The following is an 18,887-nucleotide window of genomic DNA, read 5'->3' as shown; positions in this document are numbered from 1 at the left end:
GATTGATCTGCCCGACGCTTACGAGCGATAATGCGGTTCCAGAGCCGAGTAACAGATCAATCGGAGCCGGACGGTGGAATTCTGGATCTGCTAAGTTGAGATTCTTCGGTATTTGAATATTCGAGCGGTCGATCTGTTGATCCGGAATCAATGACGCGATCCTCGGTATCGCTAAGAACGTTAATGTGCGCTGATATTCATTGTTTTTAGAGCGAATGGTAGCCGTGACTGTATGTTTCGCGACCGTAGACAATGTATTGAGAGCCCCCACAGGAACATGACATTGTTTCCTTGGGATATCGAGCCTTTTCACGAGGTCTTCCGTTATGAAATTGTTCGTTGCACCTGTATCGATCAAGGTCCTACAGTTGACGGGTCGTTGATCCTTATCGATTACATAGACTTGAGCGGTAACAAGAAGCTCATTGTCTATTGTGTTGACAACGAAGGCATTTATATGGCTCGTATCTTTGGGAGTCTCAGGTAGTTCTGGTCATTCACCAGTATCCACTATGTATCCGCTATGAGAATGCTATCCCAAGAAGACGTGTCGATCTCTAAATTTTTTAATGACCGCAAATTTTGGCGAACGGTATCGACGAGATCACCTAATGCCTCTGGTGAATCCCGCGTTATTTTCGGCAATCCGATTATCGCGTTACAATGTTTTAATAAGATTCTGCGTTTACAATCGAATTTCTCTTTTAATAGTTCAATCGCGTCTGCATAATTAGCATCCGTCGTGCTTAACGATTGGATACACGCGGCGGCCTTCCCAGTGAGTGTTGATCGCAAATATTGTAACTTTTGAACAAGTGATAAATCTGCATTTTGATCAATCATTGAAGAAAAACTCTCGAAATACGATGCCCAATTCTCGATTTTCCCATCAAACGTCGGCAATCGCATTTCCGGTAATTTAATTGCCATCGGAGCCGATACGGAGGGCGCGGAAGAGTCTGTTGTGATGCGTCGAGGGGGCATCCTCGGACGTTCTCCCTCGATGAGTGCATTCGCACTTGCGACCACCGCAATGTAATCTCCATGTATTTGGTAACGTCGCGGTACTTCGCTTTCGTCGGCCTCTTCCAGTTCCAGCTGAATAGCGTCGAAACGATCCCAAATTTCGTGAAGTTTCGTTAAATGTGCCCGTATAAACCCTAAGTTGCGTTGCTCGGATTGTTTCGCGGTATCGAGGAGCTTCGAGAACGTGGTAATGTGCCCAACAATATTGCCGCGTTTACGTCGCAGGGTACTGAGATTAATGCCTTGCGATACGGATTGACTCGTGGATTGGTCTAATGCTTTAGACATCGTGATAGTATAACAGGAATAGTATAATAGGGACTTGGCGAAAACTAACGAGCCTACCTTTACGATGCGAGGTCGTTGCAGATTTCCACGAAGTCCTGTCCTCGGGGTGCTGCTTGGATGTAGATACTGCGCTTACGTTGAAGATCGTCCAAACTCCCTGAATGTGTGGGTGATCTGGCGATCGCTGCGTAACCCTCAAGCTGCACCCTTGTCCAAGGTTGAAGTAAGATCCTTGGAGTGATCCTTTATTAAATGTCAGGATCTTATGTTATGTCAATCGGAACTCTACTGCATGAGTTACTCGATTGCGTATGGTGAAAGTTCACTTCCAAAGTTGCGAACAGTGCAGGCTGTGCACGTTTATTCACTCACAACAGTGGTGTTGCGTGTGGACTTCGTGATTTAGGGAATTTTGGGATCTTAAAATTCGTCGTAACACGTTATTTGCAAATGTCGAATATTTCTTTTCGCGTTTTCAATAACTCTTGTCGCAAGAATTTTGTCAAGTAAAATGTCGGGTTCGGAACATCGTGATTTAGCGCGAGTAACCATTCTAATAAAATCTTCCACTCCCGAGTCGTCTCGTCCTCTGAGCGGTTTAATTGTGTCAAGAAAATCTTTGGCGGATTTTAATTGGCACCCTTCATACCTGGGTTCCTCATTTTGATGATTGTTTCCGCTTACTGCAGTTACCTCGGTGTGCCGGCGAGATGTACCTGTTTCAAGATCTTCTGGATGGCCTGGTTCTCCAATCTTCTCTTTTCGTTCTCGGAACGTAGTGCCGAGATACTTTCAGTTATCATTTCTTGCTGTGTAGCAAAGGTTTGTATTGTTTTGCTAAGTGCCAGAATGGCCTCCTCGATGGAATTGGGCATCTTGATGGAGGATATGGGAAAGGATTCCTCGTCACTGATGTCGATAATTGGAGGAGGATTTCGATAATCGATGAAAGCCAGCGTTTCGGCTTACCCTGAGTTTTCCTTTGGTCTGTGATACCAGTTGAAACGATCCTCCGGACGTATCCCTCGGCTTCCAACAGGTTCCGTAGAGTTGCTGGTTTTCCAAGTTTTCCGACCGTCTTCTCGTGGTATCCTGGCAGGATCGCCAAAATGTTACGGGGAAAACGTAACTTTGATCACTATTACACTTAACGGGCGGGTTCCGTAGATACTCCGAGCGAAAAGGAAGGATTTTGAAATAAAACAACTGAGATCCTATGTTCTGACTGTCCAGACAAAATCTAAGCGTTTATTCTTCTTGTGGTCTGTTTTTATATATTCGGTCGCTAGGTTCGGGGTACAGAGTTCAAAGGGTTTGGTGTTTCATCTAAAATGACTCAGTTAGGTTGAAAATATTTGACAGTGCGAAGGCTACTATGATTCGAAATGGCTAATATTGTTATCTGATGAGTCGTCTTTCTGACCGTTACACACTCCCCTTCCTAGATTTGATTTGGTCCTCCAAATCTTGTGCGTTTCTTAAATTTTAATGTTTCTGAGGGTTCTACGCTGGGGATGCTAATTTCTCTGATGGTAGGTATTTCTATTGGTCCGGATAATCTGCTGCCCTCGGTGCGGGGTTCCATCGCTGGTGGTTCCCTTGTTGCTGTGGATTGGTTCTGTGTGTTGGTTTGGCAGAACAGATTTATGCAGATGCCAGTAGGGAGGAGTTTGCCCACTCCCGCCTTCTTCAGCAACCAGAGTCCAACGAGTATTATGGATGTGTACCCGATGTAGTGTAGGGTTGACGTGGTTGCTTCCTTCCAGGATTTGATGCGCCTATGACTGGCTAGTTCTTCTAGTTGTTCTCCCATGTTGTTTAGCTGATTGTTGTAGCTGTCTATAATTTTGTGGTCTATTCGTATGGGTAGTTCTGGTATAACATTTTTTAAGTCGTTTAGTTCAGACGTGAAATTAATCTGTACAGTATTTTTATAGATTGACTCGAACGTTAAATTTTTGGAGCTTCCCATGGTTCTAAACAAGTTGTTGGTTGTTAGAAATGTACAATCATCTACGCCTAATACGAGGGGGGGCTCTAACTGTGTCTACCTTCTTACATGCTATTTGTACATCGAGTGTTTTTTCCGGAATGATGATGTATCTGTTGCTGGCTGACAGATGTACAAAGGTTATTTCGTCAATGTTGACCGGTTTTACTACGCATTTTTCTAGGCGTTCGCTCGTTTTTAACAATAGTTGGGATTCACAATTCGGTTGTGAGTCAATATTATGGATGGGTAACGTCTGCTTACATACAAGTTCGTCATGGATATTTTTGCATTGCATATTTAAGTACGTTTCATCGACGGCGATGTAATTATTTTCTCTAATGAGGTAATAATAGTGTGGAGTTATAATTACGATGTGTGCTTTCACTAATGTGTTGTAACGTGGTATCGGATACAATTTGTTCAAATGCCAAGTCTTGTCGTTTGTTATCGGTGTTTTGATACAGTAAATAATATTACCGCGCTGCGTAAGAATTTTGATGGTGCTGATACCGATGAGTGTTGGAAAGTTGTCTTCTGTTAGGGGAATGGAAGACTTCTCCAGTCCCTTGCTCGTTTGGCTTCAATAGATGGGTGTGGACCATTTCGTTTCTGCCGATGTGTACAGCCGTTGTTAGCACGTCCAGATTGATTTCTAACTCATCTAACAGTGAAGTCATGGCGAGGAATCGGTTTTGCAAATTTAATTTCCTATTAGTTTGGTTGTACAAGTCTATGTTTTCCTGACGGAGATGTTGTAGTAATTCCATGTTTTGATTACTGATCGCGGTCCTAATGATCTTGGTTTGGTTCGCTATGATTGCGCTCATCTCATTTTGATTTTTAAATAGCGTGTCAATATTTACATTGATAAGTTTTAAATCATCATTATCTAATGTACCAAACAAGGATTTCGAGATACTACCAATTACGTTAATTAATCCTCTCTTACTTCTACTACCTAATAATATGCGCAAATTATCCTTAATTATCTTTACATTGGTTAACCTATTGCGAAGAATGGAGATTTCGTAATTTGACTCGTTTTCCAAAGCATAGTATTTTAAGGTCATGTCGAATAGTTTCATAACGTTGGTGTACTGTTTGTCTATGGAGTCCGTATTGACGTTAACGACTAATGTCCATTCTTTGTTGTATAACTGGACGCTTTTCTCTATTTCTACGAATACATCTAATTTCCCTAAACCGGTACTATAAAGGGTTAGGGTCGTTTGTACTACTGCAAGGAGCGTTACTAAGAGTAACATCTGAAAAGCGAAAAATACAAGGTTTTAGTCTGTTCCCATGTACTCTGGCTATAAGGGTGTCCCTTAGTTTTATGGTGTACGTTGGAGGAAAGGTATCGAGGATCGGATAGGGTCTTAGCCATTCTGGTTCTAGCTTGTTTTTCCTGACGTTATCGTTATGTAGGAACACGTAGTCTCCTACATTAAACACAGGTTGCGTGCGAATGATACCTTCATTGGTCCTCCGTTGGGTCCTTGTCTTGGCTTTTTCTAAATTGTATCTGGTCTTATTTATGTAGGTGTTATGCCTATGTTTCCAATGTTTGAACAATTCTTCCCGTGTCAATAGCGGCGTACTCGCGATTGTCGAGGGGAGGTTCGCCTTGTGCCCAAAGGTAAGTTCAAACGGAGTGTACCCGGTCGATTCGTGAACCGCCGTATTGAAACCCATACAAACAAGTTGGTATACAGGTCCTAATAAGGTTCAATATCGTGCTGTGGGTTCTTTCTAAACTACCGTTGGATTGTGGGTGAAATGCTGTCGTTTTTATGTGTTTGATATTAAATTGAGACTCGAATTCTTGCATCAGCTTACTAATGAAATTAGAACTTTGATCGGTAAGTATGTGTTTTGGTGCTGAGAAAATGTATATATAATACCGAAGGAGTTCGTCTATGATAGTCGCGGTACTTATTTCTTTTAAGGGGATTAATAACAAATACTTAGTTAAAACATCTTGAATCGAAAGAATATATTTATTATCCCTATTAGTGGGTGTTAAAGGTCCGAGGATGTCCATCGCGATTTTATCATTGGGCTCTTGCTGGGTGTCAGAAGTCACAGCCGATTCCTTTCCTCGAATCCTAATTAATTTTTCTCTTTGCCACGACTCACAACTCTTTACGTACTCCACTATATCTTTTTCCATATTAACCCAAATAGCTCGTTCTTGTACCCTTTTTAAAGTTTTTGACTCCCCAAAGTGCTGTGCAGCGTTGCTGTTGTGACACTCTTTTATTAACTCTGATCGGTCTTCTTCGCTTAATTCCACCTGATTTTCGGAAAATATGAGTTCGATTTCGTCGGAATACCGGTAACCTAAGTAGCTGAGAATTTGCCGAAGTTCTAAGAGTTCTATTAGCCTAACTGGTTCGGGTAGATATAATTTTAAAACGGTGCGTCGTTGTTCGATAGAAATTCGTATGATTCTGTCTAGCTTTACCAACCATTTTCGCGTGTCATACGGGCCTAGCATTTCTTTATGGAGCGGTTTCCAAACTTTGCCAACAGGATTAGGTCTGGTAGATAAGATATAGGTAGGGTCAGGGTTCTGTTTCCAACTCTCGTATTCGGTTAATAGTTGCGTCTGCTCTACTTGCTCTGGGTTGTCTATATTGACCTCTGCGTCACTGTCTCCGTCTTCTTCCTCTTGTGAGGATATGGGATATATACGGGATAGACCGTCTGCTGCTGTATTTTCTTTGCCTTTAGTGTACTCGATTTCATACTCGTACTCTTCCAGTCGTAATCGCCATCGAAGTAACCTGGATGAGGGGTCTTTAACACTAAATAGCCATTTTAAGGCCTGGTGATCAGTAAGGATCTTAAATTTCTTTCCCAAAAGATATTGTCGCAATCGTTTGACAGCCCACACGATAGCTAATAATTCCTTCTCGGTTGTTGTATAATTAATTTCAGCTTTATTCAGAGTACGGCTAATATAATAGTAGGGGTGACCTTCTTGGGACAGGATAGCACCAAGTCCAGTATTGGACGTGTCAGTGATCAGCGTGAATGGTTTCTCGAAATCAGGATATTTTAGGATGGGTGCTTCGCAAAGTTTTTGTCTTAGTATGTCAAATGATTTTTGTTGAGCGTCCGTCCAGTGGAATGGCGTATTTTTTTCTGTTAATTCTGTCAGTGGTTTCGCGATTTTGGCAAAATCCCTAATAAACTTCCTATAGTATCCCGCAATCCCTAGAAAAGATCTTACGTTCGTTGCGGACTTTGGTATGGGAAATTCTTTGACTGCCTTGATCTTATATGGGTTAGGCTTGACTCCGTCTGCGGTTATGACGTGTCCCAGATACTCTAATTCTGGTCTAAGGAATACACACTTATCGGGCTGGAGTTTAAAACCTAATTCCCTGAGTCTTTGAAACAAGATTGCCAAATTTCGATTATGCTCTTCAAAGGTAGTGCCAAACACGATAATGTTGTCTAAGTATGCGAAACAAATTTTTCCGATAAGTCCTCGCAACGCGTTGTCGATCATCCTTTGGAACGTGGCCGCGGCGTTTTTTAAGCCGAACGGCATTCTAAGGTATTGAAAATGTCCCTGACGTGTACTAAATGCGGTGTACCTTTTAGATTTCTCGTCCATGGGGATCTGGTGGAAACCCGAATTGAGGTCTAACGCAGAGAAAAACTTTGATTTCCCTAAATGATCTAGGATTTCATCGATCGGCGGTAACGGGTATGCGTCCTGATCTGTTTCTAAGTTCAACCGTCGAAAATCAATGACGTTTATCGGAACTATCTAATTTTTTTGGTACAACCCAGATGGGCAAGTTATAGGGAGATTCTGATTTTTCTATGATGCCTTTATCTAACATTTGTTCTATTTGTTTGTCTATTTCCTCTCTGTGTACTTCGGGTGGCCTGTACGATTTAATATTAATGGGTTTCTGGTTTTTCAACTCGATTACGTGTTTAGTTAGGTTGGTGCACGGCAACTCCTCGTTTTCGAAAGAGAACACGTCGCTATAAGAAATGATTATTTTTTCCAAGCTCGCTCTTGATTCTGGGTCGACTTGTCGAAGGTTAATTTTCTCCTTTAAGATTTTAATTCGCTCTGGTAGGGTACGACTTAGATCGTTTATTGGATATATGAGTGTTTCATTGGTAGGGTTGTAAAGGTGTGCTATGTAGGAATATATATTGATAGGAATTTTCGTGGTATACGTTTCGTTGGGTGGAATAGAAATTTCGGTCTCGTGTTATACGGTTTGTCCGTCCAGTGTCAAGTCGTTGTTGGTGATTTTATACTGATATTGTTCGAAAAATGGGAGGCCTACTATGCCGTCTTCGAGTAACGGAAAATCGTCCGGTACTACGTGAAACCAATGTAATCTGCCAAATAGTTTAAGTATAACTTTCTTTTTACTACTATGCTTATCGTTGCCCATTAAAAATGTCCTTTCTTCGCTCACAATTTTCCGATCTTTACAATACTTATCTTTGATTAAATTTAACCCGGCTCCGGTATCGAGAAGGAAACGTCCGATGGTTTGATTCTTAAACCGTACTCTGATGAAACGCAATTTTCCTAATCGAGAACTAACGTTTGAAATTCTGGGATGTGTATTTCCTCCTCGTCGCAGATTTGATTCACCCGCGGTGGTGATTTTAACTGAGGCATCATTTGAAAATTTCGGCATCGATTTGCATAATGTCCCGACCTTCCGCACCGATTATATTTTACACTTTGGATTTCGCGTGGTTTGTCGAATTGACGTATTGGTCTCGGATTCGTTGGTTCTATCGGTCTCGAATTCGTTTGTTCTATTTGTATTCTATTGTTTTGTACCGCAGGTCTATAAGAAATACGTTTAGTCCTAGAGTCTCTTTCCCACACCTCAGCCTCTAAGGCATAGCCTTGTGCTTCCGAGATGCTGTTGGGCTTATTGGGGTAAACTAACGTGCCGATTTCATACCGCAAATTTTTAATATAAGTTTTGGTCGCTTCCTTATCACAAATACTAAGGGCGATTTGCCTAGTGGTGGGCTGCGCGTATTCGTTTTGTATGGCGTATCTATACTCGTTTAATTGTTGCCTGAAGCGAAGAGTGTAACTCATGACGCTTTCAGTTCTACCCTGCAAAATGCTATGCATTTTGTCTCGCGCGTTATCCGGGGAAACGGTTGGGAACACGTATGTTCTTAATGCCTCGAAAAATTCGTCGTAACACGTTATTTGCAAATGTCGAATATTTCTTTCCGCGTTCTCAATAACTCTTGTTGCAAGAATTTTGTCAAGTAAAATGTCGGGTTCGGAACATCGTGATTTAGCGCGAGTAACCATTCTAATAAAATCTTCCACTCCCGAGTCGTCTCGTCCTCTGAGCGGTTTAATTGTGTCAAGTAAATCTTTGGCGGATTTTAACTGGCACCCTTCATACCTGGGTTCCTCATTTTGATGATCGTTTCCGCTTACTGCAGTTACCTCGGTGTGCCGGCGAGATGTACCTGGTCGGGGCTGTTGGGACTGGTGCTCTGGTGGCCGCTCTCCTTCCCCTAGCTCCTCTTCCTCAGGGTGGTACATGCCAGACGCCCCCATGGTAGCATCGTCGTCCGTGAGCACTGGTTTCAAGATCTTCTGGATGGCCTGGTTCTCAAATCTTCTCTTTTCGTTCTCGGACCGTAGTGCCGAGATACTTTCAGTTATCATTTCTTGCTGTGTAGCAAAGCTTTGTATTGTTTTGCTAAGTGCCAGAATGGCCTCCTCGATGGAATTGGGCATCTTGGTGGAGGATATGGGAAAGGATTCCTCGTCACTGATGTCGATAATTGGAGGAGGATTTCGATAATCGGTGAAAGCCAGCGTTTTGGCTTACCCTGAGTTTTCCTTTGGTCTGTGATACCAGCTGAAACGATCCTCCGGACGTATCCCTCGGCTTCCAACATGTTCCGTAGAGTTGCTGGTTTTCCAAGTTTTCCGACCGTCTTCTCGTGGTATCCTGGCAGGATCGCAAAATGTTACGGGGAAAACGTAACTTTGATCACTATTACACTTAACGGGCGGGTTCCGTAGATACTCCGAGCGAAAAGGAAGGATTTTGAAATAAAACAACTGAGATCCTACGTTCTGACTGTCCAGACAAAATCTAAGCGTTTATTCTTCTTGTGGTCTGTTTTTATATGTTCGGTCGCTAGGTTCGGGGTACAGAGTTCAAAGGGTTTGATGTTTCATCTAAAATGACTCACAATCAGTTAGGTTGAAAATATTTGACAATGCGAAGGCTACTATGATTCGAAATGGCTAATATTGTTATCTGATGAGTCGTCTTTCTGACCGTTACAACGTTGCAGCGCACATGTGCTACGAGAAAGCGTGGGACTCAGAGAAAATAGGAAACGACAAGACCTTGTACTTGCCAAAAGGCAACTCTTGAGGAAATTTACGACCCTCTTAGAGTGCATGAAAAAACAGGATATCGAAAAAGACTTCGTATCTTTTAAGGACCTTCGTAACTTAGTCGAAAACAACGAATTCGATATGGTCTATCATAAATTAATCTTTCAGGAATTTTAGAAGTAAAACTATCCCATTCTCTGGATTTCCGGCCTTCTCTGAGCTCGATCACCCACGTCGAGGGGTTTACAATTCACGCTTTGTCTATTTTATATATAAGTGTACGCGCAGATGGTTTAAACTCCGCTCTTAATTTACAACCATCGATACAAAGATCCTCGACAAATATTCGAGACATATCGATACAACAGACCATCGATAAATATTCCCACGACAATGTCGCCATACCACTCTAGCCATGTTCACGTGATAACATTTCACATTACAGTGGTATTTAGTGCTCGTAGGTGAATTTCAAATATTTATCCATTTTACAATTTATTAATATTTTATTTAATATATTGTTAGATATTATCATGTTATTAATCATGTTATTTTTTATAAGTCAACTTTCATAGGTTAAGAACATTGTGATAGAATCCAGGATACTGTGAACTTTAGAACAATATTTTAGAGAAAATGTCAACTTTATATGATCAAATAAAACTTCTTTATGAACAATCCTTATATTCAAATGTTATTTCACTTGTAAGTAAATGTAATAATTAAACAAAAATATATATTTTTAATTAACAAAATTTACAATGAAAGTACTATATTTATCAATAGTGTAATCAGTTATTGTACTTAATAATTTTTGTTTAATAAAAGTAATAAAATTTAATATACCTAATAAAATTGTTTTTCACTGCAGGCAAATTTAGTGCTGTCACTTAGTGAACACAATTCAGATTTATTGCCGATACATGGCAAATTTCATATTTATGTATATTATGCACATGCTCACTTTTACTTGGGAAAATATAAAAGAGCTGAAGCATTATATAAAAAGTCTTTACAATTTCGTAAGTGTTTATTAAAATCCAAAGGTTCTACAAAACCTTTAGAAAGTCAAAAGGATCTTCCTTCAGATGTTGACATAAAATTTCAAATTCATTTATGTTTAATGAAACTAAAAAATTCTCAAGAAGCATTTCAAGTGCTACAAAATATTCCTGGTAAACAAAGAACTCCAAAGGTAATTTTAAGGTACTTAAATTTTAAATTTTAATTTTAAATTAATTTAAAAGTGACTTTTAACTTTTAAGGTAAATATGGCTCTTGCAAAGATGTTTCAAGAACAAGGAATGGAGCGATCTGCAATTACTACATATAAAGAAGTTCTAAGGGAATGTCCATTAGCTTTGGAAGCTGCAGAAGGTTTGCTTTCCCTTGGAATAAAAGGAATCGAAGTAAATTCATTAATTGCTGGTTGCGCATCCAATTTGTCAAATTTAGACTGGTTGAATACTTGGATTAAAGCTCATGCCCATGTACATAATAGAGAATATACTCATGCAGTATCAATATTAAGGTCTTTAGACAATGTTAATTTGTTAAGAGATAATTTCAATCTATTAACTACAATGGGAGAATGTTACTATTATGCGGGAGACGACAAAAATGCTTTATTGTGTTTAGGGAGGGCTAGAAATATAGAACCAGATGTTTTGAAAGGGTAATAATATTTTTAATATCGTAGTACATTTTATCATTAGGTATATAAATTAATTGTATGATTAAGAAAAAACAAATTGAAGATTTATTTCGAAAAAATTACATAGTTTCATTCCGAAATAAGCAACCCGCTCGGGGTCGATCAGTTGCTTATTATCCATCAAGCTTCTTAAACCATAAAGTGCCGAGCAGCGATGTTATTTTTTAAAGATGAATAGAATGTAACGTGCCCTCTCATTTTGGCATTAAGCGACTTCTCGGTTGTTCTCGGATCTTTCGTTTTGCGGTCAACTTCTAACAAGAAGTATAGCTTATTTCGAGCCAGAAAACACTTGCTTATTTCGGATCAAGACTATTAACTTTGTTTATTAAAATAAATTTCATTGTTATTGCTTCACTCATCGGTAATATTTCAAATTAAAAGTGTGGGAGGCTGTTCCAAATTATAAAAGTGTGGTAAAATATTTAAATTTAAAATCGTATTTCGCAACAGGCACGGAATTAATTTGTACATCTAATATTATGTTTTTATTTTATTTTAATACTTATTCTGTGTTTTATGTTTATTTGTATTTTTAAATTCTAAGTAGTTTAGTTTCTTAAAATATATTTCACAAAAATGTTTCTCGAATTAGGGTTGATGTTTATGCAGCAGTTTTATACAAAACACATCACATTAAGGAACTTGAAAGACTAATTCCAAGTATAACAGCAAGCAACGAATGTACTGGAGAAATATATGTTGCTATGGCATACTCTCTTTATGCAGCTAGAAAGCTGGGCAGAGCAAATACTTTAACTGCACAAGCCTTAAATGTGAATCCAAATGACATAGAGGCAACAATTCTTCGTGGAAATATTCTTATAGAGCAAAAGAAGTACCAAGATGCATTGTTCTTCTTTAGACATGCGGTACAACTAAAACCATATCGTTATGAACCACATAAAGGTTTAGTAGACTGTCTTATAGGAATGCACAGATTACGTGAAGCTCTCAATATTGCTAGTGGATCTTGTAAGCAACTTGGACATACAGCAAGAGTTCTGACGGTAGTTATATTAATCATGTTAAATGCAAAAGTTCAGTAAAACACTGGGTAATTGTACATCAAATCAGTCGCTTTCTCTTTATTGTAATATTTGTTTTATTTGAAAAATTATAAACAAATTCTTATTTTGTAAATTTCTCTTTACAAACCAAATTGATTTTAAATTAAAAAGACATTTATGATTGTATTCTTTAAAATTTTATTTGCAAAATAAGCTCATTGTTAGAGAAATATCTTCAAAATTAATGTTACATTTTGTCATTCAAGAACTAATGTGACCCGTTTCATTTTATAAAACTAGCAAAATGATGTACATTACTTCATATTTCATTTAGATTAAAATCTTTGACATTAACATAAAAAAAGTGATCAATGTGATATGGAATAACTCCATTCTTCTTTGGTATATCAGAAGTAAATGTATAAACTGCATGGGCACAATTAGGATTTTTATCTGAGGTAGATCAGATCTTCTCGTTTTTACTAACAATATCAGGCATTTCATTCTAATATAATTCTGTTTATTCATAATTTCATGTAATAAAAACATTAATCGTGTGTTTTGTTTTTAGTTGTATCACATTGCATTTCAGTCAAGATATTTATTTCCATTAAGATAAGCTTTTACGAGAGAATCTTAAAATCTTAGAATTGTACACTATTAGAATATTAAATTCTAAGAATTTTTTAATTTTATTACCTTAAGATTATAGAATTGTAGAATAATGAGAAGGCCAGTTCTCACTTTTGTAGGGAACCCTCCTACGCCCCCCATTTATGCAAATAATAAATTGTAAATACTGTAAAACATAGTTCTGATTTAAAAAAAATTTTTTTTACAGCTTTATGCGTTTGTTCTTATGAAAGATCCAGTTTCTGTTGGGAAAGCAAAAAATCTTTTAGAAAAGGCACTACTTCAGGATGAAGTTTATTTACCTGCAGTTTATTTATTAGCTGAAATATATGAACAAGAAATGAATTTGGAAGCTGCAATCGCATTACTTGAAAGACAAGTAGAAATTCAATCAACATGTAATTTACATCAGATGCTTGGAGATCTTTGGGCAAGAGTTCATAATGAAGAAAAAGCTTTGGATCACTATGCTATTGCTTTAAAGTAGGTTTTTAAAGCTATTTAAATTAATGAAAAATAGAACAAAAATTAATTTATTAATTACAAATATTCGTGTAAAAGAAAAGTATTTTTCAGAAACACTGCATAACGTAACTTTTAATACCCGTTTTTATCTAAAAAATGTACATAAAATGATATAAACTAATAAAATGTTCGACATTAGTCTAGATCCCAATAACAGAAGGGCATTGGAAGGTATGCACAGATTAGACAACTCTTCCAATAAGCTAGACTCGGCTTATTATATGACTGTAAGTGAAGATCAAACAGATCCGACTTACGATGTTGGTGATGGTTTACCAGATACTGATAATGAGGAAGCACCTGATGAAAGCGAAACTGAAGCAGTTTGGTCTGACATGGATCTAGAGGCAAATAGTCAATAACACAAAACCTGTGTCATTACACTAAATCGATTCATGATAACTAAATTAGAGCTATAGCTACCTATTATTATGTATAATTAATTGTTTGCTTATTCATTTAATTATTTATAAATTATTAAAATTATCATTAACTTACAGAAATTCTGTAAGCAGGGTAATTTCTAAAATTTCTTAAAATTCTGTAACTTATGTGAATAGAATATTTTGTATTAAAAATGTGTTGTTATTTTTTTAAAATCAAAGTAAATTATTTTGATAGTTAACTTTTTTATTTATTTTTTTTCCAATTTTAAAAGACAAAAATTCATTTCAGAATTTTAAATATTTAATATACATTTTTATTAAATCCTTAATGCTGTGTTAATTTACTATAATAAACGAGAAATGTTATGTTTTATAACTGTATTATTTACTAACATATCTAATTATGCATATATTCACATTGTTAAAAGTTACAAGAAACAAAAGAAAATGTAGAAAGTATGTGTATGTACTATATATGTACTTATTTACTTTCTTTATATTTATGAAATAACTTATGACCACAAAGTCTAACATAGATACTAAAACTGTACATACAACAATAAAAACAACTATTTATTCTTGCAGATGATTTCTCTTATTTTTATTAATTAATTAATGTAACATTCATAATAATTTATTTTGCTACCATGAGTGTTATGTTCAGTGACAAAGCTATTTCTTAAGTTAACAGAAAATATAAATAAACAAAATATGCGCTACTAATCGCAAAACAATGTGGAACACATACACGCACGCACATATTAGAGGTAATAGTTTGATGTGAACTATAGCAGACACATTTTAGAATAATTTGTATTTGAACGCAATAGATAACATATTTAAATTAATCCGGTGCCACTTTCCAAATTATTCTTTTAAATTTGAATATTTTCTCGCACTTCTATGGATTTGAAATGCTATGAATAAGTGGAACAAAACTATGGATTCTTTGAAACATTCTGCGTAAAAGAATTATTAGGGCATAATTTTTCAAAAATCAACTCATGAAGTATATAAAATTTTTGTGTATATGTATTCGACTTTTCTTGTTTATTTCTGGAAAAATATTTACTTATTAAAATATTTTAGTAGATTTTTTTCTAATTATTCCAAAAGGTACTGTTTAATATTTTACACAATTCATTTTCAGAGATATTGTATACACAAAATAAAAATACATACTATAAGTAATTTATTTACACACTATACAGAATTGGTAATTCATAGAATCAATAATACTACTAATATGAAAAGTTATCGATTCAAATACATCATATAGATATTTATTAATTTATTCTGAAAGATCAAGAATTCCCCAAGGACAAATTGGTAAGGTGATTTAATAAGAAAAAGGATTGTACTAATAATGACACATTTTTAATATTGAATTAAAATAGGTAACGTCATGTATTCATACCCCTTTCCATGTAAAGAATCTTTGAATTCGATGTAATATAAAACGCGGAATTCAGTCTTAAAAGTAGGAAGCACATATAATTTCCTAAATAATTCGCTTTGGTCTTAGAACTGCTTTATATTATATTTATATATATTTTTGTACACGTATCTTGTTTTCATTTAATAATTGATATTTATAAGCATCTTAATAAAACTGAAAGCATCATGTATGATGTAACTGTTATATGGATAATTTTCTCGATACGTAAATTAGTAACTAGAAATGACCAGAATGCAGGTAAATATTAAATATGAAAAAAAATAGCCATGGATAAATTCAGTACATACAATTGGTCACTATAACGATCATTTTTTACTGTTCACAAGAATAAGTTCATTATTGTAATGATACATATTACTCCTGAAGAACTTGTTAATATGCTTCCATTTATTTGTGGTTTTTTCGTATAATTTGTTTATTTTGTATTTCTTCGAAGTTTTGAACCTGTACATTTGATCCTTCCAAGGAAGAAGCGATAGAAGAAGAGGTGATAGAAGAGGAGGAAGTAGAGGTAGAGGAAGAAAAGGTGATAGAAGATGAGGAAGACGAAGAAGAAGATGAAGAGGAAGAAGGATCGTCGTTAACGATAGAAATAATACCTGGACCAGAGGATGGACTGTGTACAGGTCGAAAAGAAAAACCAGAAGAATCAAAACTGGAACAAGATTCTGGAGTTCCAACTGAACTAACAGTTCCTGGATGTAGACTAGATATTGCCACATCCAACCTGAATCAAAAATAAAGAGTACAGATATTGAAAATTTGAAGGTCTGTTTATTCTAAACAATACAATTACCTAGATGTAGCAGAAGTTAACAAACCGGATGTACGTTTTACTGGAGGTTGTAACTGATGATCCATTCCAGAATCGTCTAATTCGAATTTTCTCTTAACCGAAGCTAAACAACTCGGCCGTATTGCAATAGGACTTAAACTTCGCCTAAATACATGTGCAAAAATTTAACTAAACCCATGAAAAATCTGCAGCATAAGACATTTATTGTTTAATATTAAATTATTATCGAATGAGTATACCTTGTAGCAAAAGCTTTTCTGGTGGGACTAGGTGATAAATTATTTTTCCAAGTGACTGCATGAACACTGGGTGAATAACACCGTCTCTGACCAAAACCAGTTCTCGTAGGCGATGGCGAGGAATACAGAGTTGAACCACTTACAGATAAGTTTATACTTAATGGATCTAGGACTCGTTTTGGAATTGGTCGTGACTCTATTTTAAACTGTAATGAAGCTGATTCAGAATCTTTAAAGGATAGTCCTTCTGCTTCTATTGTAAGATCTTCCCATGACTGAGAGATTTGTATGGCACTGTGTATTTCTTTTTCATGTGCTGCTTCACGACCAGCAACATCAATACATTCTTCTTGTCTCAACTGACTTATCCGTGGAGTTAGCCTGGGAACAGTTCCAGAACTCTAAAACAAAAAATATTTCAGTTCTAAATATAATCAATTATAAAAAAATTCTTTCTTATACAAAGAACTGTGATTAAATTGTGAATTATATTTTATTTTTATGTATCTATAAGAAACATATTTTCTTACACTAGTGCTGAAGCGTCGTGTCCGAGGTAAATTTGAAAATATGTTAAAAGTTGATGGAACATCCCTGAAAATAATTGAAATTAATCTTTTTTATAAAATTGTTCATTATTTTTAATTGTGATGTACGTTATATTCTGATATAAAAGTTACTGTTAAATACCTTGGTGTAGAAGCAGAAGGTGATGTTACAGACATTGTTGCAGTGATCTTATTGATCATGGGTGCACTACTAGATCGTTTTAAACCAACTACCGTGCAGTCAACATCCATGATTATTCGGACTAGCTATTTCTTGATACATCTGTCTAAAGACACTATTCAAGGACTCAAGGAACATTGAAGTACATATACACAACAATATAGTTCACTGAGCAAAACAATTTATAATATGATAATATTAATGTATATTATGCATTTTTCTGTTGCTGCTATTTAATAGTTTGACAACTACGAACTTTGTCTTTTCACACGAGAAATTGACAAGATACCACATTTGAGTTATCATTTAAACTGCCGCTTAGATTTTCATTTTACGCTTTGACGCATTATTAGAACGTAATATTTATAATCAATCTTTTGTCGTGTCAAATACAAAATTGATTCAAACGTAAACTCTACTGTGTTGAAAATACGCAAAGCAAAAGAATGAAACAGCAAAATATTTCAAATTTTCTCTTAATTTTCAGTTCGTATTTGAACTATCGTACAGAAACCGGGTTAGAAATTGCAACTTGATTTTATTTCGTAACGCCTTTGTATAAATATACTGATTCTTCAATAATATCATTAATGACAAGTAAATTATGCTTTTCTCGACTAGTTGTCTAACTTCCACCGTTTTTTATTGTGAAGCACGCGTACTTATGTCAGACCTTACTATGATCCTTTTTCTTCCTTAGAAAAAATCTTTCACGATTAAGAAGCACACTGAATTTGTTGGTAGCCTTGAGTCTTCGTTAAATCCACAAACCTAAGAATACATGATCCGATTGTAAAACTAACTACTGTATAAATCATCGGAAAGGAGAAAAAGGGAGGAGAATTGTAGTATCTTTAATGATCCTTTTCTAAAATCATAGTTTCTCCCTCTTTCTTTCAATAGGCGCAATATTTAAGTATAAGTACATATGTTCATACGTATTTGTATAAAGCAACGATTTGAAATATTTTGATTATATAAAATTTCTACTATGATTAATACTTTTACATAAAACGTAAATTTAAAGAGTATTTTTCTTTGTAAATTTCTGTCCCTATGTAAAATCAAAAAACGTTTGATGAATATTTTCCATCGCACTATTTATGGAAATACTGTTTTTAATATTTTACTGTATTTTTAAATTTTTGCTGAATAAAATAATTATTTAAAAAAAAATTAAATTACATATTTTTAGGCATATCAATTTTTAATGATAAAATTATTTATTTTTACATTATATTTTGTATATCTATTTTTCTGTAGATTAAAATAAAAATATGTAACACATTTTATGAGTGGATTTTATTATTGAACTAAATTTGTTTTCAAAAATATTTCTTGCCATAGTAATAAAGTGGATAATTATTTTCTGTTTAAACAAAAATAATAAGTGCTTAAAAAAATTACTAAAGAGTTATTTCTTTTAATTTGTTAATCTTGAAATAGGAATGTTAGATATATTTTAAAAATATAAACTAATTTTTCTGTGCTTTATTTTATTTACTTTATTTTCTAACTCAACTTATGATAAAAATGAAAACTTTTTTCTAAGCAATGTTAAAAAGTTTTATTTCAGTTTTGCTTATGAGAACTATATCTATTTTGTATATACTATTGTAACCAAAATGAATAATAATAAAGTTTATAACGGACAATTCATAGGCAAGACTCAAAAATAAAGGAATTTTTTGAAGTTACAGAAATAAA

General features: G+C 35.5%; 2 protein-coding genes across 5 annotated transcripts; one reads left to right on the top strand and one right to left on the bottom strand.

Moving 5' to 3' along the window:
• The first annotated feature begins 10,056 nt into the window (after nt 1-10,056).
• Nucleotides 10,057-14,149, top strand: LOC114881342 (anaphase-promoting complex subunit 7). Of its 4 annotated transcripts, XM_029198099.1 has the most exons (8): nt 10,062-10,153; nt 10,252-10,394; nt 10,561-10,884; nt 10,955-11,066; nt 11,145-11,364; nt 11,999-12,413; nt 13,255-13,529; nt 13,711-14,149. In XM_029198099.1, the coding sequence occupies exons 2-8, from the start codon at nt 10,326-10,328 to the stop codon at nt 13,931-13,933; spliced, it is 1,638 nt and encodes a 545-aa protein (XP_029053932.1). In that variant the 5' UTR covers nt 10,062-10,153; nt 10,252-10,325; the 3' UTR covers nt 13,934-14,149. The 4 variants fall into 4 exon arrangements, with proteins under 4 accessions (XP_029053930.1, XP_029053932.1, XP_029053929.1 ...); XM_029198097.1 differs by having other exon boundaries at nt 10,057-10,149; nt 10,955-11,364; XM_029198096.1 differs by having other exon boundaries at nt 10,955-11,364.
• A 1,057-nt stretch (nt 14,150-15,206) lies between these two features.
• Nucleotides 15,207-18,090, bottom strand: LOC114881341 (PPP2R1A-PPP2R2A-interacting phosphatase regulator 1). Its single transcript, XM_029198094.2, has 5 exons — nt 17,142-18,090; nt 16,982-17,045; nt 16,452-16,852; nt 16,213-16,356; nt 15,207-16,143 (listed from the first exon to the last, which is right to left on the bottom strand). The coding sequence occupies exons 1-5, from the start codon at nt 17,249-17,251 to the stop codon at nt 15,804-15,806; spliced, it is 1,059 nt and encodes a 352-aa protein (XP_029053927.1). The 5' UTR covers nt 17,252-18,090; the 3' UTR covers nt 15,207-15,803.
• Nucleotides 18,091-18,887: the final 797 nt, after the last annotated feature.

Source organism: Osmia bicornis, chromosome 13 (genome assembly GCF_907164935.1).
Source record: "Osmia bicornis bicornis chromosome 13, iOsmBic2.1, whole genome shotgun sequence".
In the NCBI taxonomy this organism is placed as follows: domain Eukaryota; kingdom Metazoa; phylum Arthropoda; class Insecta; order Hymenoptera; family Megachilidae; genus Osmia; species Osmia bicornis.
The sequence above is the reverse complement of the archived record's forward strand: the minus strand, read 5'-3'. Positions and strand labels throughout refer to the sequence as shown.

What these genes read in the sequence shown, in the direction of transcription:
- LOC114881342 (XM_029198097.1), top strand. Translation starts at nt 10,326, where the DNA reads ATGTCAACTTTATATGATCAAATAAAACTTCTTTATGAACAATCCTTA. An exon ending in GAACCAGATGTTTTGAAAGG is followed by an intron (nt 11,365 to 11,998) that starts GTAATAATATTT and finishes TTCTCGAATTAG; the next exon opens with GGTTGATGTTTATGCAGCAG. An exon ending in ATACAGCAAGAGTTCTGACG is followed by an intron (nt 12,414 to 13,254) that starts GTAGTTATATTA and finishes TTTTTTTTACAG; the next exon opens with CTTTATGCGTTTGTTCTTAT.
- LOC114881341 (XM_029198094.2), bottom strand. Translation starts at nt 17,251, where the DNA reads ATGGATGTTGACTGCACGGTAGTTGGTTTAAAACGATCTAGTAGTGCA. An exon ending in CACGACGCTTCAGCACTAGT is followed by an intron (nt 16,853 to 16,981) that starts GTAAGAAAATAT and finishes TTTTTGTTTTAG; the next exon opens with AGTTCTGGAACTGTTCCCAG. An exon ending in TTAACTTCTGCTACATCTAG is followed by an intron (nt 16,144 to 16,212) that starts GTAATTGTATTG and finishes TTTTTGATTCAG; the next exon opens with GTTGGATGTGGCAATATCTA.